The sequence below is a fragment of the Dipodomys ordii genome, unplaced genomic scaffold, assembly GCF_000151885.1.
Source record: "Dipodomys ordii isolate 6190 unplaced genomic scaffold, Dord_2.0 Scaffold20, whole genome shotgun sequence".
In the NCBI taxonomy this organism is placed as follows: domain Eukaryota; kingdom Metazoa; phylum Chordata; class Mammalia; order Rodentia; family Heteromyidae; genus Dipodomys; species Dipodomys ordii.
In genome coordinates, this window is record NW_012267236.1 from 9,607,752 (window position 1) to 9,632,132 (window position 24,381).

Sequence of the window (24,381 nt, forward strand, 5' to 3'; positions counted from 1 at the left end):
CGCGCGCGCGCATGCGTGTTCACTCAAGTGGGCATGGCAGTCTGTCAGGGAGAAAATTGCGGAAAGAAGCCTGTTAGAAATTGCATAAGGAAAAGTCATTCTGTTTGGGGAAGCTTGGCTGGGGGAATGGGCAGCATTACAGAATAACGCTGGAGAAGCCTTGTGAGTCAGGAGTCCCGCCACGTGCCCCCAGCTCCACTTGTAAGTCATTCCACTCCCCCAGCCTCAATTTCCTCGTTTGAAAAATGTAGGGGCTGGACAAGTACCCAATCGCCAGTTCTTTTCAGCGCTGGTTTCCTTCCCTTCTAATGAATAAATGACTACCCGTAAATGGAATCATGCCACGGAGGGTCCCAGGAGGCCGAGGCGTGCAGCTGAGGGCGCTGTCCCACCTGCAGCCCCCAGATGCGGACGCCCGCGGCAGAGCCGGCCCAGCCGGATCCAGGGCAGGCGCCCCCTCCTGGCAGCCCAGGCCTGGCGGGGCCCAGCGCCGTGACCGAGGGGGAAGGGGCCGGGCCAGCAAGGGCGGAGGGGGAACCCCCGAGAAGTGTGGGGAGCCGGCTGTGGTAGGAGAGAGGAGGGAGAGGCGGGAGGAGGAGGAGGAGGGGGAGGGGAAGAGACTGAGACCAGGGCAAAGCGCACCTTAGGAGGCGGGTCACGTACGCCGCGCTGGCGCTGGCGAGTGCGTGGCTCTCCCACCCACGCACTGCGTGACAGACACCCTGCTCGACACGCCCCCTCGCCAGGCCACGCCCCCTCACCGGGCCCACGGGGCGGCCCGCAGGGGCTCGGCCTTCCCGCCTCCTTAGCTGCTGTCACCCAGGCCCGGGAGCCCTGGGGCATTTGCAGGGCCACCCAGGCCAGGTCTGCGGAGAGGGACGGAAACACCCCCACCACAACCACCTCAGGCTGAGGATTCGGAGCCATAAATGCTGCGGTGGTTTCCGCCCCAGAGCTGGGAGACAAGCAGGGGCTGTTTTTTCCGTTTGAGGCTCTTTGTCTCCCCTCCCCACCCTTCAAACTACCACGAGGCAGCCCGAGGAACCTCCTTGATTTGGGCCCAAGCTCAATACTTGGCTTCAGAGGGGGGAATTCGGTTCACCCCTCACCTTCCCAGGAAGGGCAGGCCATCAACCAAACGCTCGCCAGAGCCACCCAACTGCAGCGGTATTGATCCCCCAAAGGGCCTCTGCTGCGTGAGGACCAGAGGCTCTGCAGGGGGGCGATGGAGAACGGGCAGCCTCGCCTGTCCACACCACAAGTCCTGAAGCCCAGAAGGAAGGCTCTTTCCGAAGGATGGGGTTGTGGGAACTGGTGCTCCCAGCCAGCCGTCCCTTCCTGAAACGAATCTGCACAGGAACTTGGGAGACACTAGGGACAGGGGAGCAGGAAATGCCGCGTGTCAAGGATCTCCGGGAAGGAGAAGAGCACCAGCATTTAGTGTGTGAGCAGCCCTGCCCTACACACTCCGTGCTCCCCCAGCCCAGAGATTTTAGAACATTTATCCACCTTGTTTCTGTGAGGAAACAGGCAAGGTTAGGGAGGTCACCCTGAGCCTGCCGAAATCCAAACACAAGCTTTCAGGATTAGAGGCTGAGCTTAGGGCCTTGACAGCAGGTCAGAATGGAGGGCAGTGAGTGATAGGGCCATGCTAGTGAGAATTGCAGGAGGACTTTGTAAACACTGATTAGCTGGAATCTTGTTCTGGGGTACCTTTCTTACCACACGAAGAAGCAAAGGCTCCCTTTGAGGGCAGAGAAGGGAGCACCTTCTCTGAGTACCTGAGACAGTCAGTGGGCCAGAGACCACAGCCCAGATTTGTCCCAGCATTGGAACCTGAACCCAGTTTGCCATCCCCCGCCCCTTTCTCTCTCTGTTTCTGCTCCAGGCCTCACACTTGAGTCCTTTGGGGCTAGCACAGTGCCTGCCTGGCACATGGCATGTCACCGTGGATGACACTTAACCCAGATGCTGGGAGGACCCTGTTCCCAGTGCATGCCAGGGCCCCGGCTTCAGTGCGCCCCTGCGCTACTTACAACTGTGCCAAAGTCCCCTTGTTCTTCCCTCTTCACAGGCAAAGAACAGAAGGAGACCAACATCGAAACCATGAAAATGGAGGCAAGTGTTTTCCTCACCCTGTGGGGCTCTGTGGATCCTGATTCTAGAAGAAAGCCACCTCTGACGGACTGTGGCGAGTGTGTGTGTGTGAGGGGGGCCGGAGGGTGGGGTCCCCACCCCTTCTTTGATATTCCTCTGTGAAAAGGAGAGGAAGTGGGGGTGGAGGCTGGAAGTCCCCCAGTCAGGCAGCCAGCTCATCCTCCAGAGAACACACCCCTCCCTCACAGCTTTGTCCATATGCTCCTACCAACCACACATCCCTCAGTTATTTGGCCCAGACAGGGCCTGCCAGGGCTTCCTAGCCAACCCTTTTTGGCCAGGAGCCAAATTTTCCCATTTTGTTAGAGGTGAGTGGCCCCCTCGTTTTCCCCTCCAGGAGGGGACAAACCCTGAAAGGGCATCAGTGCCCATCTTAATGCCTGTCTGTGTCTCTGCCATCTCTCTGCCTAGGGTTCCCGGGGCCGGCTGCGGGGTGGCCTGGGCTGGGAGTCCAGCCTCCGCCAGCGGCCCATGCCGAGGCTCACCTTCCAGGCGGGGGACCCCTACTACATCAGCAAGCGCAAGCGGGACGAGTGGCTGGCACGCTGGAAAAGGGAGGTGAGGTGCCTTCTGGCCCAGGCCCCAGCTTACCTTACAGAACCGGAAAACTAAAAGTCAGCTCCAGCCACACTCTGGAACTGTTGGCAGGCTCTGGCTGAGCCTGGGTTTCCCCCTTGACTCCTATAATTTCCAGGGACATACTTGATGATCCCTAAGCAGTAGCTGGTTCATTTGTTTTCTCCACAAGTATTTATGGAACACTTACTGTATACCAGGCAGTGTACTCAACCCCTGTTCTCACAGTGTCAGTACTCTGATGGGAGAAATGGGCTAGAAAACAGACAAGGCGAACCAAAAGTTCAGTGTGAGGCCAACTCTAGGCTAGGTGGTTGAGCGGCGTAGAGGAGGAGATGGCCTTTCACTTAAGATCTAAAGGAACCAAAAAGGTGGCGGCTCCGAGATGAGTGGGGCAGGGAGAATGTTCTACACAGAGCTGACAGCATGAACAAGGTGCTGACTTGTTTGGCAGATCCATGTCCAGTGTGCAGGGGAAGTAGAGTCAGGCAAGGCTGGCGAGACAAGCAGAGGGTCATCCAGGGTCTCAAGGTCCTGCCCAAAGCTGGTTGCTAACTGCCTGGGAAGCCATGGCGGCATCTGTGCAGAGGAGCCCAGTCCTTGTGGATTTGAGTGGCAACAGGGGATTCAGCTTCAGGCTGTGTCATGGAGGTGGAATCTTCAGCACTTGCTGATGGATGGGAAGGGCAGGGAACCCCAGGGGCCTGGCCTCATAATGGTTGAACCATCCACCCCCGTGGTGGGACAAAGGGAAGAAAAGGTGTGGGTGGGTGGGAATCCATGGTTTGAGGGGCATGGGTTGGGTAAGAGCAGAATTTGGCATTTCAACCTCCAGAAGCCCAGGAGCTCGCCCAGCAGAGAGAATTCCAGAATCCTGTCTGTAGAAATGCCAATGTGTGGGCTGGGAAGGTGGCTCAGTGGTAGAGCGCTTGCCTTGCATGCATGAGGCTGTGGGGTCGATTCCTCAGCATCATATATGCAAAAAAGAAAAAAGCTGGAAGTGGCGCTGTGACTCAAGTGGTAGAGCGCTAGCCTTCAGCTGAAAAGCTGAGGGATAGTGCCCAGGCCCAGAGTTCAGGCCCCATGACCGGACCCCCCCCCCAAAAAAAAAGAAATGCCAATGTGTGCAGGCTGGGGCCTGTAAGGGGGCCTGGGAAGATGGGAGTGTGTCCTAGTAGCTTTCTGAGAGAGGGTAGGCTGCAGACAGGCCTGGGCACTGGGCACTGGCAAGCGTGTGAGAGCTGGCGCCTTTGCTTGTATATGCTGGGAGCCTGGTGAAAACAGCTCATGGGGCGTGGGGGACCAGCCAGGGAAGGAGGTGAAGAAGCCAGACCAGACAGGGGAATCACTTCTCCAAGCACAATGGTAGGAAGAGAGCATCTGAGAGTGCGGCAGCATTTCACCTTAGCTCCCCCTCAAGTGAGAGCTGGCTCTAGAGAAAGTTCCAAGCCAGGGGGGAGGAGTATCATTTCTGAGGTCTTGATTGTTCCCCATTCCTTCCGGATCCAGGAAGACGGAAATTACTCTTCTGGAAGAGCCTGGGAAAGGGGCAGCTTGTTCAAGGTCTGAGTGGGGAGGCCCCCAGCCTGGGTGCTGAGCACTGCCCGTGGAGTGGACTATTTCTCTCCATTAACCCTTTAAGAAGCCAGAGGGAGGGGCTTTGCGTCTTACCCCTGTTCTTTGAGCCTTGAGGCAGGCAGTGCCAGCTGTTGACTTAGACCTGGAAGAGCTCTAGAAGTTTGTGACTCTCAGACCTCGAAGCCACAGTGTAGGCTGCCCTCAGTCACAATAAATAGAGGCCTTTTCCCACTTATAGGAAGCTGACATGCATCTTCTCAACATCATTCTCTACTAAAGTTTAAATAGTGAATATTCGCTAACATACCCAGAAGCAGGAAGAGTAGTATTACATTAAAACAAAACATGTCAATGGTTATCAACAACTTTTCTAGATTCTTCCACAAATCTGCTTGGGCTGAGGGTGTGGCCTGACTAATACAGATTCTGTCTAATAAGTGCATGACCCTAAGTTCAAACTCCACTACCACCAAAAAATAAAATAAAATAAAATCAATAATCAGCTAGATTTTAGCATCTGCTTCCCTGCCCCAAATAGTAAAACTTAATGGAAACATGGGAATGGTTGCTTTTTTTTTTGGTCATGGGTCTTGAACTCTGGGCCTTGGCGCTGTCCCTCAGCTCTTCAGCTCAAGGCTAGCGCTCGACCATTTGAGCCACAACACCACTTCTGGTTTTCTGGTGTTTTTTTTTAATTTAATTTAATTTTATTTGTGAACATACTGTACAGAGGGGTTACAATTACATGGGCAGGATAATGCGTACATTTCTTACCAAGCATTGCAGCCTCCTCCTTTGGTTTACCCTTCACATCCCTTCCCAGCCTCCCCCCTCCCCTGCAATCCCATGGTGGTTAATTGGAGATAAGAGTCTCACAGACAGCTGGGCGCTGGTGGCTCACGCCTGTAATCCTAGCTACTCAGGAGGCTGAGATCTGAGGATCGTGGTTCAAAGCCAGCCCAGGCAGGAGAGACCTCAGACTCTTATCTCCAATGTGGCTCAAGTGGTAGAGCGCTCGCCTTGAGCTGAAGAGCTGAGGGACAGCGCCCAGGCCCAGAGTTCAAGCCCCACGACCGACAAAAAAAAAAGAGTCTCACAGACTTTTCCTGCCTGGGCTGGCTTTGAACTTTGATCCTCAGATCTCAACCTCCTGAGTAGCTAGGGTTACAGGCATGAGTCACCGGTACCTGGCTGATTTAATTTAAAAATACTGTAGGTACCTATGATTTGCAGCGTGAAGACCAACAAAATCAATTTTAGGCCAGTGGAATTATTTATTACGTCTCTTTTGCTGTACTTAATGGTGTTAGTGAAGACCTCCATGATTTCTAGTACAAGGTTTGCAGCCATCTCCCCTCTCATCTCCAGCTCAAGACAGAGAGGGAGTGAGGTGGACATGGAATTAGGATTTCGGCTTCCCACTCCTAGGAGACCTGGCTCCAAATACCACTCTGCCCTCCTGGGCACTGCCAGGAGATGGGGGTTGGGGTGGCAGGTGCAGATAACAAGAATGTTAGAGAAACACAGGTAGCTTTCAAGGTGTTGGTTATCTCCTGAGACTAAAGAGCAGTGACTGTTGCTAAGGAAGCAGCATCATGGGGCTGCAGAGTGCATCCTCTCCCCTTCTCCCCTCAGCTCTTTGACCTTTGGCCTTTTCAGAAACAGCCTCTCTTGCACTTCCTGATGTCTCTTCAGGTGCCCACTTCCTGCAGCACCCCCCTTTCAAACTTCCTTCAGGCACCTTTACAGAGCCACTACCTGAAGCCTTCATGTCTACGCACCATATAAGATAGGGGACCCACTAGAAACAGAGCATGAGGGCCTAGGCACCTGTAGCAAGTCATTGCTGGGTGTCAGTGCTCACATCTGTAACCCTAGCTACTCAAGGCACTGAGATCTGAGAACTGTGGTTCAAAGCTAGCCCGTGCAACAAAGTCTGTGAGACTCTTGTCTCCAATTAACCAGCAAAAAAGTTAGAAGTGGAGCTGTGCGAGAACGCGTGCACACACACACACACACACACACACACACACACACACACACAGAGTTGTTACCTTTAGCAGGAACTTAGGCTAATTCTCTTGGTATTCATCATGAATCAGCAAGAAGATGAACTGAAATTTAAGGAAGTGAAAAAAAAAGGCATTTCTACAGCATGCACAAAAGTCCTGAGGCACAAACCAAACCAGCTGACCTATTCAGCAAAGGAAGTTTATGTGATAGATACAGACAGCAGATACAGTGGATACAGACAATGAGCAGTAGGAAGGAAAACTGGAAAGGCAGAGGTCCAGGTAAGCCTGAAGGTGTGGGAGCTTCCACTAGATCCCAGTCTGTTCCTGCCCCTGCTCCTAGTGGACATGACTTCTTACCTGAGAGATCTTCTTCACTCAAAATACCCTTCCTCCCAGCTTAATTTCCTTTTCCCTTGACTACGCTTGTCGATCAGCCCTTGGTACAATCCTGTCCTCACCCAGGCTGTCCAGCAAGAAGCAAAACCTTGGTATTCCTGACCAGCAGGGGGCGCTGTTCCCTGTTCCCTTTGGAGGCACTTTGGATGCTGACTTCAGTGAGTCCCACCTCCATGGTAGAGACTCTAGCATTACCTAACCTCTCCCTGAACTGAGGTCCCCCTCTGTAGGTAGATTTGGCTGTCTTCACCTCTGCTCTGTGGGGACACAGCTACTGGCTAGTTCATTTTCTGTCTCTACCCAACTTAATTGGAGGTTCCAGGGACACCTGCCCTCAGAGCTGACACTGCAGAGGCTGGCAGAGGCAGGAAAGGTGTACTGAATGAAGAAATCATCGTTGGGCTGGAGGTGCAGTTCAGTAGAACAACAACTTCCCAGCAAGCATGAAGCCTGAATTCAAACCCCAATACCACCAAAAGGAAAAGAAATTATCCTAATCTTAGAGACGTGGGGGTTAAAGGCAACACACAACATTTAAAGCTTCTGTGCAGAACTAGCATATATGGAAGCATGACTGTCTTTTTTTTGGGGGGGGTACTGGTCCTGGGGGGTGCTGTCTCTGAGCTTTCTGAATCAAGGCTAGCCATAGTTCCATTTTTGGCTTTCTAGTGGTTAACTGAAGAATCTCACACACTTTGCTGCCTGACCTGGCTTTGAATCATGATCCTCAGATCCCAGCTTCTTGAGTAGCTAGGATTACAGGTGTGAGACACCAGAGTCAGGCTAGCTTCATTATTAAAAAAAAACTTTTTTTTAATCATATAAGTACTTCACAAATACATCCATGTTATTAAAAAAAAAATGTTAGGGGCTGGGAAGGTGGCTCAGTAGTAGAGTGCTTGCCTTGCATGCATGAGGCCCTGGGTTTGATTCCTCAGCACCACATAAGCAGAAAAAGCCTGAAGTGGTGCAATGGCTCAAGTGGTAAAGTGCTAGCCCTGAGCTGAAGAGCTGAGGGACAGTGCCCAGGCTGAGTTCAGGCCCCATGACCAAAAAAAGGAAAAAGAAAAAACTTTAGAGGTATTTGATACTATCAGATTGTACATACATCACAAGTTTTCCTGTTCATCTGAATGTAAATACACAGTTTGGCTTCAGTTTTTTTTTTTTTAACTGTTACATGGACTGTAGTTTCATTTTATGGTTTTTTTTTTTTTATTTACAATACATCTAGCCAATTTAGCCACATAATTACTATTTTATATTCTACCATTTGGAATGGTTTTATTCAACCAGTTTCTGGTGAGTGGACATTATATTATTGATTTTGCTTGATCTCTGGGCACAATGGCCCATGCTTGCTCATGCTTCTTGGTAAATCTGTGTTTTTGTAAGATACTAAGAAGGAGGAGCTGGGCTTCTTGGTAAATCTGTGTTTTTGTAAGATACTAAGAAGGAGGAGCTGGGCGCAGGTGGCTCACACCTGTAATCCTAGCTACTCAGGAGGCTGAGATCTGAAGGTCAAAGTTCAAAGCCAGCCCGGGCAGGAAAGTCCGTGAGACTCTTATCTCCAATAAACCACTCGAAAACCTGAAGTGGTGCTGTGGCTTAAGTGGTAGAGCGCTCGCCTTGAGCTGAAGAGCCCAGGGACAGCACCAAGCCCAAAGTTCAAGCCCCACAACCGACAAAAAAGGATAACTGCTAGTCCAATGGAATATGCTTTTTATATTTTATAAAATGTGGCAAATTGCTTTCTACAAAGGGCAGCAACAATTTATGTTCCAGAAACAGAGTACAAGGGGACTTTTACCTTTGCCAGCTTCAATATTTTGGCTAAAAAAAGCAGGAGAAAACGTGTCTTGTTATGGTTCTAATAGGCTTTTCCCAGATAATAAGGGAGGTTGAGTGTCTTTTTATATGTTTATCAATCATTTGTGCTGCTGTTGCTTTAGGAAGCTTAACAAAGCTGCCAGGGGAGGAAAGAGCAGCACTAGGAAGGTGTGGAGGGTCACCTCCTGCCGTGTTATATTCCTCAGAATGAGCCATTGCTCAGTACCTCCCAACGCTCCCAAGTTTGGAGAGACTTTGAGGAGATAAATAGGGTGTGATCACTTGAGCTATGGAACAGTAGACCAATAAGGACTAAAAACAAATTAGGAAGCCAGTGGGTGAGTCTAGACCAGACCATTCCTTACTTGTTTGCCATACCTGAACCTTTTCAGGGTATCTCAAAACTAACATCACCCTCCCAGGAGATAGGAACACTTGGAACTGGCACAACAAAGTTCACTTTACCAGGAGGCTGACTATGTTTTAAAGGTGTTCAGTGATAGCCAGAACTCAGGAATAACTTCCAGGGCTGGCCTGGGCACTAGGCTGTGAAGATGGTCACAGAGGGACTCCCTAGCATCCTGTAAGTAGATGGTTATTGGCACACTAGAGAGTTTACTAGTTTAGGGGTTACAGAATGAAACTGGAGGTTTAAATCCTAGGCTGAAACTTCAGAAGTTCCACATCAGGTCTGACCACTAGCCCCTATGTACCTCACAAATATGCAACAAACAAAGAGACTTGGTGGCAGGATGTCAGTGGCTGTTCAGAAGGCTGAGATCTGAGGATCATGGTTCAAAGCCAGTCCAGGCAGGAAAGTCTGTGAGACTCTTGTCTTCAATTAACCACCAAAAAACTTAGAAGTGGAGCTGTGTCAAGGAGTAGAGTGCTATCCTTGAGCTAAGGGACTGAGTTCAAATCCCAATTCTGTCAGAAAAAGAGAGAGAAAAAAAGGAGAGAGAGAGAGAAGGGGGAAAGAAAGAAGGGAGGGAAGGTGGGAGGGAGGGAGAAAGGGGAAGGAGAGAGAGAAGGTGAAGGGGCAGAGAGAAGGGTTTCTTACCTGCCATGGGAATGCCCTGGGAAGTAGGGATAGTGTAAATCTGCAGAGTTCAGTCCCAGTTGGGCCCAGTTGACCATTACTGGTCTTTGTTTTAGGTTTCAGAGATGTTTTCCTTGAGATTATTCTTGTCAGGTGGCAGGCAGATCCTGATGAAGCTCTGTAGCTTACTGCAAAGACAGATGCAAAATGGAGGCGGGAATGCCAAGCTTTTCTTCGGCTGTTTAATTCATAAAACAAATGCAGCTTCTAAGCACCTCTTACAAGAGCAGCCCCCATCACTTTTTTAGTAGTAAAAAAAAAAAAAAAAGTATGTGGGGGAGGCTCTGTAGTAATGCAGCCTGCTGTGGCTGCCTGAGCTAGAGGAGGGGTTGGACTTTACTAAGATCCTACCTTCCAGGCACCATGCTGAGAGCATTAACTTTACCACAATCCTAAAACATGTTCTCTGCATTTATCATTACTATTATTTACGTGGTTTTAGTCCTAGAGGGTGAACCAAGACCTCATGTATACTAGACACAAAGTTCTCCCACTGACCTATATACTCAGCTTCTGTAAGAGATATTGTAGGGGGTGGGAAAATGTAGCTTAGTGGTAGAGTGCTTGCCTAGCATACATGAAGCCCTAGGTTCCATTCTTCAGTGCCACACAAACAGAAAAAGCAGGAAGTGTCACTGGGCTCAAGTGGTAGAGTGCTTAGCCTTGAGCAAAAGCAGCTCAGGGACAGTACCCAGGCCTTGTGTTTGAGCCTAAAGACTGACAAAAATACATACACACACATTGTAGGAAGTTGGGTGCTGGTGGCTCCCACTTATAATCCTAGCTACTCAGGAGTCTGAGATCTGAGGATCAAGGTTCAAAGCCATCCAGGGCAGGAAAGTCCCTGAGACTCTTTATCTCCAGTTAACTACTCAGAAAAAGCTGGAAATGGCACCGTGGCTCTAGTGGTAGAACACTAGCCTTGAGCAAAACAAGCTCAAGGGTAGTGCCCAGTCATTGAGTTCAAGCTCTAAGACCTGTATGTGCACGCGCGTGTGCGCATGCGTGCGCGCACACACACACACACACACACACACACAGGAAACACTGTAGGAAAGTGAGGATCTATTGGGTCAAACCTGGTTCTCAAACTGCTCTGTTTGGGGCTGGGAATGTGGCCTAGTGGTAGAGTACTTGCCTAGTATGCACGAAGCCCTAGGTTCAATTCCTCAGTGCCACATAAACAAAAAGCTGGAAGTGGAGCTGTGGCTCAGGGACAGTTCCCAGACCCTGAGTTCTAGCCCTAGGACTGGCAAAAGAAAGCAAAAATAAACTATCAAACTGCTCTGTTGTGCAGCCAAGTGATGCACTGGGATAATTAAAGAATAAGACTAAAGAAGGAGCTGAGTGGGGCTGGGAAGGTGGCTCAGTGGTAGAGCGCTTGCCTTGCATGCCTGAGGCCCTGGGTTCGATTCCTCAGCACCACATAAGCAGAAAAAAAAAGGAAGTGGTGCTGGGCCCAAAGGGGAAAACCCTAGCCTTGAGCTGAGGAGCTGAGGGACAGCGCCCAGGCCCAGAGTTCAGGTCCCACGATCAACAAAAAAAAAGGAGCTGAATAGATCAGAACTCATTTGCCACACCTGAATTTCTGCAAGGTGCCTCCAAGCTGGTTCTCCTGTGTTCTCTCAGTGGGTTTAGAAGAACAACACTCCAGCCAAGCATCCTTCCCAGGCTCCTGGGCTGCCGTTGTCCAGGCTGACCCTCTTGCTCACCTTCCTGGGGCTCTTCAGCCTCATGACCTGTTCTCCCAGCACCACTGTCTTGTCCCTTTACTTGCTGTTTTCTTGAGACTGTACGTCTCACGCTGTGAAACTGGATTAAGAGAATGTTAGAATGAGATTCAGGAGGCCTGGCTTCCGGTCTCAGCTTCTGCCTGATTAATCAATTTGAGGAGCTCTTTCTTCTGTCAACACTTCAGTTTCCTGGTTTGTAATGTGACAGAAATAGGCTAGATGACTGCAGGGGTTCTAAAATCTTTCAAAGAGGGGACCAGAGTCATGATCTGTAGCTTGCTTTGTCCCCAGTATTCCCAGTATTACTACATAAATCCTAAGTTTAAAATGTGAGACAATCCTCAGCTCTTACACATATACTTATCCTAGGAGCTCAAGTGGTACAGCAACAGTGGTAAACAAATAAAAGCTGAATGAAGCCAGATGCTGGTGGCTCACACCTGTAATTCTAGCTACTCAGGAGATGGAGGATTGTGGTTTGAAGCCAGCCTGGGCAGGGAAGTCATCCATGAAACTCTTTTTTTTTTTTTTTTGGTCCGGCCGTGGGGCCTAAACTCTGGGCCTGGGCGCTGTCCCTCAGCTCTTCAGCTCAAGGCTAGCGCTCTACCACTTGAGCCACAGCACCACTTCTGGCTTTTTTTCTCTTTGCTTATGTGGTGCTGAGGAATCGAACCCAGGGCCTCAGGCATGCAAGGCAAGCGCTCTATCACTGAACCACCTTCCCAACCCTCAACCATGAGGGCTCTTATCTCCAAGTAACCACCAGGAAACTGAAACTGGAGCTTGGCTCAAAGTGGTAGAGTCCTAGCCTTGAGCAGAAAAGCTCTGGGACCGCACTCAAGCCCTGATTTCAAGCCCCATGCCTGATTGAAAAAAAAAAAAAAGCCAGGCGCCGGTTTGCTCATGCCTGTAATCCTAGCTACTCAGGAGGCTGAGATCTGAGGATCATAGTTCAAAGCCAGCCCGGACAGGAAAGTCCTTGAGACTCATCTCCAATAAGCCACCAGAAAACCAGAAGTGGTATTGTGGCTCAAGTGGTAGAGCACTAGCCTTGAGCTGAAGAGCTGAGGGACAGCGCCCAGACCCAGAATTCAAGCCCCACAACTGGGATGGGGCAGGGCGGGGGGGTGAGGGGTATGTGTGAAAGGATCCGTCACATCCATGCCAGGGGACCACTCGGAGGCAGGCAGGCACAGGAAAAAGATTATTTCAAGGTTTATTAGAAGAGCCATATTTCCCCCAGAGAGAGAGCACATGGCAGCCTCCGCTATCTAGGTAGCAGCAGGGTCTGGGGTTAGGAAGTGAGGTAGATGGGAGTTCAGGTTGGTCTGGAGAGAGGGAGGGGCCAGCAGGTCTGGGTAGAGCTGAGAGCCAAAGGTTGGCATAATGCTTACAGCTGCAGGGAAGTAAAGAAAAAGCTGAACTAGAGCACCAGGCCCTGAGTTCAAACTCCTTTTTTTTTTTTTTTTCCAAAAGAATTCACCGGGCACTGGTAGCTCATTCCTGTAATCCTAGCTACTCAAGAAACTGAGATCTAAGGACTGCAGTTCAAAGCCAGCCCAGGCAAGAACATCTAGGAAACTCTTACCTATCTTCAGTTAAACACTAAAACCCCAAAAGTAGAGCTGTGGCTCTAGTAGTAGAATGCTAAGCTTAAGCAAAAAAGATCTCGGACAATGCCCAGGCTCTGAGTTCAATCAAGCCCTAAGATTGGTGCATGTATGTGTGCGCGTACAGACACACAGACACACACACAGATACACACACACAAAGAACTAATGAGGGGCTGGGAAGGTGGCTCAGTGGTAAGAGTGCTTGCCTTGCATGCATGAGATCCTGAGTTCAATTCCTCAGCACCACATAAGCAGAAAAAGCCAGAAGTGGCGCTGTGGTTCAAGTGGTAGAGTGCTAGCTTAAGCTGAAGAGCTGAGGGACAGCACCCAGGCCCAGAGTTCAGGCCCCATGACCGGACTCCCCCCCCCCAAAAAAGAAAGGTAGATCAAGGGCTGGGGGTGCAAGGACCTGGTTCAATTCAAAGAAGGAAGAACTTGAGGCTATCAGGAGAAAGGTGATATTGAAAAGTGTGCCCTTATTCTGTGCCTCTCCCAATCCTGACAAAGTCTTCCATGATGTTCCTTGGTTCAAGAAGTATCCATCCTGGGGCTGGGAAGGTGGCTCAGTGGTAGAGCGCTTGCCTTGCATGCAGGAGGCCCTGGTTTTGATTCCTCAGCACCACATAAGCAGAAAAAGCCAGAAGCAGCACTGTGGCTCAAGTGGTAGGGCACTAGCCTAGAGCTGAAGAGCTGAGGGACAGTGCCCAGGCCCAGAGTTCAAGCCCCACAGCTGACAAAAACAAAACAAACAAACAAAAATCCCTATGGCTGGCACATCCATGGCCTTGGTCAGCTGAGATCTGCCCCTCACTAGTAGTTTTCTGCACAAGACTCACATAATCATTTGTTATTCCAAACTTGTGGAACTTATATTTAGCAGATACTAGGTGCTTAGCCACTAAGGAAATGGACTAAAAGGCAGAGCTCCACCCTTCCCTGTGGGCGTGCAGCGATTTGAATAAAAACTGCTGCTCCATGCTTAGGGTTTTTTTTGGAAGCTGGCAGACTGGCTGAGGGAAGGCCCCTTCTCCCCGCCCCCCCCCTCCCCCCGCCAGGGCATGCTATACCTAGGGAGAGACACTAGGCGATCCTGACTGGAACACCCAGTTCTGGAACAGCAGTCCCCTTTCTGGAGACCCTAGAAGAAGGGTGTGGAAGGGATAGGAAGGCAGGTGGTCAAAGAAATTTCCTCAGGTTTGGAGTCTAGAGTTGCTCCAAGTAGATTCTATGAATATGAGGTCAACTTCTAGCTGTATTCCTTTTTTTTTTGGGTCCGGTCCTGGGGCCTGAAACTCTGAGCCTGGGCGCTGCCCCTCAGCTCTTCAGCTCAAGGCTAGCATTCTACCACTTGAGCCACAGCGCCACTTTTGGCTTTTTTTTTTTTTTTGCTTATGGGTGCGGAGGAATCGAACCCAGGGCCTCAAGCATGTAAGGCAAGTGCTTTACCACTGAGCCACCTTCCCAGCCCCCATCTAGCTGTATTCCTGTAGCTGTTTTCTCTGGGGCTGACCACAGAAGGTGGAGTGCTCAGTATTCCCTCTTCTTTAATCCAGATCACTGGCCAAAGGGCCCTCAGTGCTGTCCAGGCACAGAGGAACAGGAGTCTAGGAGTCACTCTGACACTATGAAGGAACCAGTACTCTAGATGAGGCAGCTCTTGGCCCTTACTGAATATTTACTTAAACACACCCTCTACTGTCCTGGTGGACACCATCGCTGTCCCACAGGCCCGCATTGCCTTGTGGGAGGAGGCAACAATGCTTTCTACAAGTCATGGTGTCAGGCAGTATATACTTGTTCCTGGTCCCAAGAGCAGAACACAATGCAAGAGGAATAGGAAGGCCCCGTGCTGGTGGCTGACACCTACAATCCTAGCTAATCTCAAGGCTGAGATATGAGGATTGTGGTTTGAAGCCAGCTCAGGCTGGAAAATCCCTGAGACTCTTATCTCTAATAAACTACTCTGAAAAAGCTGGAAGTGGCACTGGGACTGAAGTGGTAGAGCACTAGCCTTGAGCAAAAGAAGTTCAAGGACAGAGCCCAGGCTCGGAGTTCAAGCCCCATCACCGCCAAAAAAAGAAAAGAAAAGAGAGAACCAAGAAGCCTTCCCAAAGCTTTCCAGACTTGGCCTGCTTTTAGAATAACACTACGTGTAATGAGGAGGGATGCAGATGGGAAAAAGAATCACTTATGGCACAGAGGAGACTTGAAGCTGCTGGGTTGTCAAGAACAAGAGATCCAGTAATAAGGTGCAAAGATTGGGAGAGATGTGTAGGAAGAGAGAAAAGCTGAAGGAAGGTGGTCATTGGGGCTTTCCTGCCCTATGAGAAATTAAGGCTTGAGGTGCATCCGGGAGCAGGGTTGTGAGACCACCAGGTAACATCAGGAAGCTCATTCTGGCCACACTGTTCGGGCGTTCAGAGAGCAGATGCAGACATGAGAAAACTGCTAGAACTTGTCCAGGTTGGGGAATGGGGAGGAGAAACCTGCCCCGCATTTGCAGGCTTAGATAAGAAACATTGGAGGAAGAGCAGGTTCAGGGCCGGAAGCTGGAGGTGAACTTGATGAGCAGTGCTTTTCATTTTAGGAAAATCCTGTTCAACCATCTTTCCCCTTGCTTTCCTTTGGTTACTGAGGCTTGTCTCTAAACATCTGCCTTCCCCAAAGCCATAAAGATTTTCTCTCAGCAAACCAGGGCTTCAGTTAGGTTTTAGATCTACTGCTTTTATTCCAGTCTGGACCATGGGTGTCCACAGGGAGAGAGCATCAAAGGCAGCTCAAAGTAGGCATCAGCTCAGACTCCCCATGTGGACAGAAGGGCACAGGAAGTAGGACAGGACCAGGAAAGACAGACTCATGGGCTTCTGGGACCTGGTCATCCTTTAGGCCTGTCTGGACCAGCTAGAGCACTCCTAGGCCTACTTCTCATATGCATGTCAAGCCCTCATCCTTTCGGCCCTGCCAACACCAACTGTATACATGTGCTTGTGTTGCCACTAGCATTTGAAGATGCCAGATAGCTCTTCTTCTCTTCCTCTGTGTCAGTGTATGGTGGGCAGTAACAAATATGTTTACTTTCACTTTCAGCTCAGCTAATTTGCACAAAAATAAGAATGACAACTCAGTCTTCTGTATGTTTCAATCCAGATACTGTTTGCAGTTTTGAAGGGGCAAAATCAGAAAGTAAAACTGAGTTGAAGATGCTATTGAAGTAAGGAGGCCAGGTCTGGCCGGTGCCATATTGGCCACATGGTGGATGGTAGGGTCTGGCATCTTGTCTACATGATGGGGGAAGGAACCCCCACCCCCATCACCTGCTCCCAGGTACTGGGCGTGCCTGGACCCCTGGAGGCAGGGGCAGGCACTTGGCTGATAGGTTACTGAGTCTGTCAGTCCAGTGCCTGGCACTGGGAATTTCCTTAGGATCTGCCCCCTGTGCCGACCTATTTAAACCCGGACCAGCCTAGCCATGAGGATTCCATGCCACGTGTGTCACTATGATCCTGTCCTGTGTCCTGACACCTAGCTCATCTCCAGTCATCATGGAGTCCCAATTCAGCTCTCCATTGGAGCTGAATTGGCTTGTTGGTGTTGTTTTTGTTATTTCCTTCCCCCAGCATGAAGACAAGATGCCAGACCCTACCATCCACCATGTGGCCAATATGGCGCCGGCCTCCTTACTTCACAGTGAGAATTCAGTGTTGAGCAGGGTATTAAGGTATGAAGCTGAAGCAGGAGGATCACTTGAGCCCAGGAGATGAGACCATCTTGGGAAACAGTGAGAGACTAACTTGAAAAGAAAAAAAAGAAAATCAGTGTGTCTTAAAAAGTGGGTCTGAGCTGGGCGCCGGTGGCTCAGGCCTGTAATCCTAGCTACTCAGAAGGCTGAAATCTGAGGATCACAGTTCAAAGCCAGCCCAGGCAGGAAAATCCGTGAAACTCTTTTATCCAGTAAATCACCAAAAAACTGGAAGTGTGTTGAGCTGAAGAGCTCAGGGACAGTGCCCAGGCCCAGAGTTCAAGCCCCAAGACTAACCCCCCCCAAAAAAAAAGTGGGTCTAAACTTTACCCTCAACTATCTGAACCAAACAAAGCTGGAAGTGAAGCAGTGGCTCAGGTGGTAGAGTGCTAGCCTTGAGCAAAAGAAGCTCAGGGATAGCACTGAAGCTGGCCCTGGGGCCCTGGCTAGACCTGCTATAGTTCTGGGTTTGCTAAAGTTTGAGAACCATCAAGCTTCATCTGATTAGAAGCAAACCTAACAGGGAAGACATTCTTCCAAACAGTTTTGTGTAAACATCAGGACTTGGGCTGAATTAATCACTTGGGGAATTCAGTGAAAGTACACAGCTTGGTTAAAGGTCTCAAGCTGAATGAATCTAAGGTACTAGCCAGGTTGTAGCTCTCAGTTTCAGAGCCTGGGGGGTGGGAAGACCGGAAAGGACTCGGGCAGGAATTTAAATTTTCCCTTTTGGATGGAGATGGCTGACAATCCTGCTGTTTTCAGCTTAGGCAGTTCCCCTCTGCAGAGCCCCTCCCACTCCTCTTCACAACCTGAAACTTGAGAGGGTCTGCATGCCTGAATCTGAATGGTGGTCCCTTTGGCCTCCCCGCCCCCATCCCACCCCTCCCCACCCCGCCCCTTTTGACTCCTGCAGCCTGGAGAACTGGGGTGGAGTTGGGGTGGGAAGAGGGGATTAAGATGAACTGGGTTCCTTTTCATCCATTTCTCCCTGCCCCTCCCCTGCTACTTTTTGGCTGGACCTAGGTCTTGAAATCAAGGCCTGGGTGCTATCCCTAAATGTCTTTTGCTCAAGGCTAGCACTCTACCACTTGAACCACAGCTCACTTCCGGCTTTTTACTGGTTATCCAGAGATGAGAGTTTCATAGACTTTTCTGCCCAAAATGGCTTTGAACCACAGTCCTCAAATCTTATCCTCTTGAGGATTACTGCTAGTTCCCCCTCTTCCCCCTCCCAATCCTGACCTCCCCTGATCTTTTTTTTTTTTGTCAGTCGTGGGGCTTGAACTCTGGGCCTGGGCGCTGTCCCTCAGCTCTTCAGCTCAAGGTTAGCGCTCTACTGCCTGAGCCACAGCGCCACTTCTGGTTTTTGAGTAGTTGATTGGAGATAAGACTCTCACGGACTTTTCTGCTCGAGCTGGCTTTGAACCGTGATTCTCAGATCTCAGCCTCCTCAGTAGTTAGAATTACAGGCATGAGCCACCGGCGCCCGGCCCTCCCCTGATCTTAACTATAACATTTAGTAGATCCCTGTCATCCCATTAGTAAAGGAGATCTAGAAAGGTCTTGTCATCTCTGAAACATCTGGCCCAGTCAGCCCCCCTCACCGCCCCCTACAGTGTCTTATCTGCCCCCTGCCTAGCCTTCCCCCTCCCCCCACAGGTAGAGCAGTGGTTGGCACCGTGAGGTACTGGTATTGCTGCCCAAAGCTGTAGGGAAGGAAGGTTAGTTTCCTATAGGGAGGCAGGAGGGGTGACTCAGAGAGGATGCAGAAGCCAGGGAGGGCTAAGGGCTGCTAAGAGAGGGGTGAGGCCTGTGGGGAGACTGGCTTTCCAGTAGGCCCCCAAGGCTCCCCCTCTTGAGTGGGGACATGCTGCTGCCCTCCCTAGCAGATGACATAATGGCTGCGCCACTGCTCATTTCTTCCCTTCATGCATCACCAGGAAGTTCAGGCTGTTGTAGGTGACTCCCAGGTCTGGTCTTTCTGCCTGAAAAGCCTAGAGTTTGTGCTCAGTCCTCAGATCAGAAGATTTGAGTCTTCCCTCAAATCGTTCTGTCTTTACTGATCCCAGGCGCCTGTGATTTCCCTCGGCACATGTAGGAAGCGTCCCTACCACATAATTTACCATCTAATTACATGCTGTCTTGAGTGAGGGCTGTGGTTTATGTGTGGTGGGTCCTTGGTACGCAATTAGACTGAGAAACAAAACAGAGGCCCCTCTCTTCTATCATCTCCTCCTCTCTCCCCAGTCCTCCCCTAGCCTGTCCATTGCAGGTGGTCAAGACACTCAGATTCTGGGAAGTAAGTGTGCTTCAGGCAGGCTCACAGGTTGGCTCCACCAAAATGGATCTGGGTAGTGGGGGTAGGGTCCCTCAGGCCTTCAGCATTTGCTTAAATGCTGTGCCTCTTCAAGCTCAGGGATCAGAAGGCAGTTCTGTCCGTATCAAGGCCCAGGTTTGGGCTGGTGATGTACAGCAGACCAGGCCAGCACCTCGCGGTTGCCATGGTAACTTCTGCTTTTCTTCAGAATAAGATGGATTTCTCTTTCAGCCTGAATCATCTGCCTGGGCCGCCACCATTCTGTCCTCCCTGGGAACCAGACTTCCCAGCCCCCTACTCTCTTCTTTCTGCCACTAGGGACAGCTTGTCCAGTACTTCAGTTTCAAATCAGGATCTGATATCAGACAACAGCATGTTCTGACATGAAAGGGGACTAGGAAAGAAAGACCCAGGAGGTGTGGTGGCTCCCCAGGGACTTCTACACTGAAGTGAAGTCTCCAGATACTCTCCTTCCTCTCTCTATATCACTTGCTCCTTGGTATGGGACTGTGGCCCTGACCCTTCCCATGGTGGGCACAGTCCTCTGGAGCTCTCCTTCATTCACATAGCTGGGGCTCTCTAATATAGCTGGCTAATAGCAGAATTACCCAAGGATGTTGTAAGAGAATCCTGGGTCTCACCTAAGGCCGCTGATCTATTTAAGTAGGCCCCAAAGATCCATGTTTTAAAAATCATCCTTGCCGGGCGCTGGTGGCTCACGCCTGTAATCCTAGCTACTCAGGAGGCTGAGATCTGAGGATCGCGGTTCAAAGCCAGCCCGGGCAGGAGAGACCGTGAGACTCCTATTTCCAATAAACCACCAGAAAACCGGAAGTGGCGCTGTGGCTCAAGTAGTAGAGCGCTAGCCTTGAGCTGAAGAGCTGAGGGACAGTGCCCAGGCCCAGAGTTCAGGCCCCATGACCGGACTCCCCCCCAAAAAATAATAAAAATAAAAATCATCCTTAAGGCCAGGTACAGGTGGGTCATGCCTATAATCCTCATTACTCAGTGTAAGGATTTAGGCGAGGAAAGAACACGCAGGAGGAGGTAAAGGTGAAGAAAGGAAAGTTTATTGGATTATATTCCCTGTCGAACTCCCTGGTCAGGATCAGAGAAGTCACAGAGAGTCTGGCTGTAGCAAGGTTTATATGGCCGGGGTCAGCATGTAACTTGTTTTGCGAGTTTGAACAGTTTCTGGCTGGTGAAGAACGATTGGGACAGGTGGTGTATAATTGGGACAGGTGGTGTATAAGGAAGTGGCTTTTCTCAGCTGCCTCTACCCTCCAGCAGCCAGTAATTCAGATGCTGAGATCTGAGGATTGTGGTTCGAAGCCTGCCTAGGAAGGAAAGTTGCTTTTTTTTTTTTTTTTTTGTCAGTTGTGGGGCTTCAACTCCAGGCCTGGGCGCTGTCCCTCAGCCCTTCAGCTCAAGGTGAGTGTTCTACCACTTGAGCCACAGCACCACTTCCTGTTGGTTTTCTAGTGGTTTATTGGAGATAAGAGCCTCACAGACTTTGCTGCCCAGGCTGGCTTTAACCGTCATCCTCAGATCTCAGCCTCCTGAGTAGCTAGGATTACAGGTGTGAGTACTGGTGCCTGGCCAAGGAAAGACTTTTAAGGCCAGAAGTGGCTCAAGTGGTAGAGCACTAGCCTTGAGCAAAAAATCTCAGGGATAGGGCCCTGAGTTCAAATCCCAGGACCAACACATACCTTGAGGTGACTAAGCCCCAGTGGGTTTGGGGTTCTTCTGGCAGGGTGAGTTGAGAGGGACTAAGAGAAGAAAAGGACCCAGTGTTCTCTGCAGAGGATGAACTGGCCTTTCTGGGCTTCCAGGAGCCAGACCACCCCTGGCAGCTAAGGCTTGTCAGGAAGCCAGTATTTCCTGGTCATGTTGGTTAACCCAAGTCCTAGCTCCCACCTCTTCCCTCAGGAGAAGCTAGGAGAGAGAATGACAGGAAGGGGGGATGTTGCCATAACAACCAGTTCCAGGCAGAGGCCTCCCTTCCAGGAGCTGGTACTTCACCCCAGTCATGGTGGTTTCCATGGAGATGAGGTACTGAGGGATAAGAGGAATATTTGCCCCACTTAGAACAGTCAGGAGCTGCCAGAAGGCAGCACATCTCTAGGTGGAAGCCTTGGACCCTGTCAACTTGGAGTCCCCCAGCATGGCCTCTGCTCTCCTGGTGCACGTCTGACACCTTCCTCTGCTTAGTTGCTCTCTCCCATGTGGCTGTCTCCTTAGCAACAAGTCCTGCTAACTCCATGCTACTGGCTCCATAGCTATTTTTAGCTTCCCCGCCAGCAGCCCAGTCTGGTCATTTGCTTGCAACCTCCATATGGATTGCAAGGGAATAGGAAAATGAAGATGCTTGGCCACTTCGGGGAACCCTAGATCCAAACCTCTTAGCAACCATTAGAATTCCTGCTATGGAAAGTATCTGTCACCTAGCCCGGAACCTGGAAAGTTTGGATGAGGCTCCTGAGACCATGCTGCATTCATTTTGACAAACACTGTTTTAGTCCTCCATTATGTGCAAGATGCTTTGTCCACACTGCTTCCATATGAAGCTGCATAAGGTCCCAGCCTTCCAGAGACTTCTAATCTTGTGGAGAAGATGAGTGCAGAGTTGCCTTTCTACATGGCAAAAACCTCACAGATCTAGGCGAGGCTTTACACAGTGCCAAAGAGGAAAAGAGGAGGGAGAGAAGACAGGGGAGATGAGATGAGGATGAGGGGAGAGAACAACTCCAGCCAACGCGCTTTCCATGATAGTGACGCTTCTGCCATCTGCAATATCCACTAGAGCGGCTTTTGAACACTTAGATTGTGGCTGGTTCAACTGAGGAACTGGCTTTTAATTTTTATTTCATTTTATTTAACTTAAGTAGCCCCATGCAACTGACAACTACCTCTACTGGCAGCAAGGGCTAGAGACACCTTCTGGGTAGAAGAACTAGTGAGTAGATGGTAAGATTTGGGCTAGTGGAAGTTGAAGGGTAAGACATTGTGAGAAGAAGGAACAGTATGAGGAATAGCAAGTGGGTAAGTAGGTGGCAGAGCGTAGGCTATGGATCTATCACGGAGGCCTCCAGGTTTGTGGGGGCCTTGAATGTCGTGCATGGTGTTGACTGCTTGGCACTGAGGCTTTTGAGCTGTAGGCAGGAGGAGGGCAGTTTTAGAACAGATATCCATCCTGAGCCTTCTGTCTAAACAAGCTCTCCTGGTCTGGTCGTGGGGCTAGATCTGTGGCAGAAAAGATGCACTAACTTCTGGGTAAGTTGCTTTGCAGATGGCTTTCTAGGTGTATGGCTTCTCTGATTTTGAGTGAGGGACTCACATGGTTATTGGCAGCAACATTATCTGTTCTCTTTCTGCCAGCGTGGCACTTTTATGACAAAGCATGCCATGGAACGCTGAACTTTCACTTCAAGCCAGGAAGCAGGAATGGCTGTGCCACCTGGATCTTGAGCAGGATACCCACTTGGCCAGGGGGTCTCATTTCAGCTCTTTGAAACTAGGAAATCATGTCTTCATTTCTTTTTTTTGTCAGTCATGGGGCTTGAATTCTGGACACTGTCCCTGAGCTCTTTAGCTTAAGGCAAGTGCTCTACCACTTGAGCCACAGCGCCATTTTCTGTTTTCTAGTGGTTATCTGGAGATAGAGTCTCCTGGACTTCTCTGCCTGGGCTGGCTTTGAACTGTGATCCTCAGATCTCAGCCTCCTGAGTAGCTAGGATTACAGGTGTGAGCCACCAGCACTTGGCTACTAGAAAATCACTTAATATCATGTTCTTCAAATATACAGGAGAGGGGCTGGGAATGTGGCTTACTGGTAGAATGCTTGCCTAGCATGCAGGAAGCCCTGGGTTCAATTCCTCAGTACCATATACACAGAAAAAGAAGCCAGAAGTGGCACTGTGGCTCAAGTGTCAGAGTGCCAGGCTTGAGCAAAAAGAAGCTCAGGGACAGTGCCCAGGACCTGAGTTCAAGCCCCAGGACTGGCAAAAAAACAAAAACTAGAAACAAACAAGCAAAAACGAAAACAAAGACTCAGGAGAGTGACATACACTAGCCTGATAAATTTGCTGATTTCTAAGAAGATGTGTCCTGGCCACACAGATAATACTGGTCCTGCTGTTTTACTGGCAACTTACTAGAAAATGTGTCCCTAGAAAATGTAATTAACATAGATGTTTGCTTGATGAAAACACCTCTTAAGGACACCTGACCCTTGGCCCTGATCCTGTATTCATCAGTTAGGGTGGCCTGTTGAGTCACTGCTGTTTGCCTGCTGGTCAGGAAATGCACTGTCTTTGAGGGTGCCTCTCTATCTGTCAGACTGTGCCGGAGCCTTCTTTTCCAACATCTCTTTTAAGCTCTTGACATCCACCTTATCTTCTTTTCATCCACGAATTGCTTCTTGCAACCTTTGATAGCAATTTTGATACTTTGATAGCAACTGATAGCAATTCTTTAATAGCAGTTCCAAGAACAGGGCTTGTTTTACAGATTGCTACCATTTTTTGGTTGACTATCTTTGTATCAATCAAAAGACTAATCCCAAGAATTACCCTGGGAGGGTTTCTGTAGAAGGTCAAAAGTATCTGTGGCCTGAGGATCCCTGAGGACTGTCCAGGTTTTTTGTTCCCAACCTCCTACCCCTTACTGATCCTAGATCTTCGGGGTCTGATTCTGTCCAAGGACCTTAAAAACACAACTGTTTATATGACTCACAGTCTACAAAAGGGAATATGGCCAAGGGAGATGGAAGATGCCTTAAGTTCCTCAGGATATACCTCTGGGTCTAAGCTTCCTTTTAAGCTGGGAAATTGTGTGTGTGGAAGAGCTGGGACTTGACTTGAATTTTAGAGGATGAAGATTAGGAAGTTTGAAAGCTGTGGAAAGAGGCCAAGAGAAAGGGAATGGTTCTGAGAAGTTCTGGCTGTATGCCTGAAGAAACTATCACAGTCTTAAGGTGTTTAGCCACATTATGAGGGAAAAAGGGGTATCAGAGGCGGGAGTCATTCTGTCAGTGTCTAAGCCCAAATCATCAACTTCCTTTTGAGTGGAGACCTGAGCCTAGATGCTGGGCTGGTAGCAATAAGGCAAACAGTTCAGCAAGTCATTTTCGACTCTCAAAAGCCAGGGCAAGCTGGAAGTGTGAACTCAGGGCCTTATTTTTTATTTATTTTTTGTCGGTCGTGGGGCTTGAACTCTGGGCCTGCGCGCTGTCCCTCAGCTCTTCAGCTCAAGGCAAGCGCTCTACCACTTGAGCTACAGTGCCACTTCCGGTTTTCTGGTGGTTTATTGGAGATAGGAGTCTCA

General features: G+C 49.9%; 1 protein-coding gene across 1 annotated transcript in view; it reads left to right on the top strand.

Annotated features, from left to right (window-relative positions):
• Window positions 1-24,381, top strand: part of Dnmt3a (DNA (cytosine-5-)-methyltransferase 3 alpha) — a 113,652-nt gene that overhangs the window by 67,517 nt on the left and 21,754 nt on the right. Inside the window, exons 5-6 of the mRNA XM_013013670.1 lie at window positions 2,075-2,118; window positions 2,569-2,715. Coding sequence (XP_012869124.1) covers window positions 2,075-2,118; window positions 2,569-2,715 — 191 coding nt within the window. The remainder of the gene's footprint in view (window positions 1-2,074; window positions 2,119-2,568; window positions 2,716-24,381) is intronic.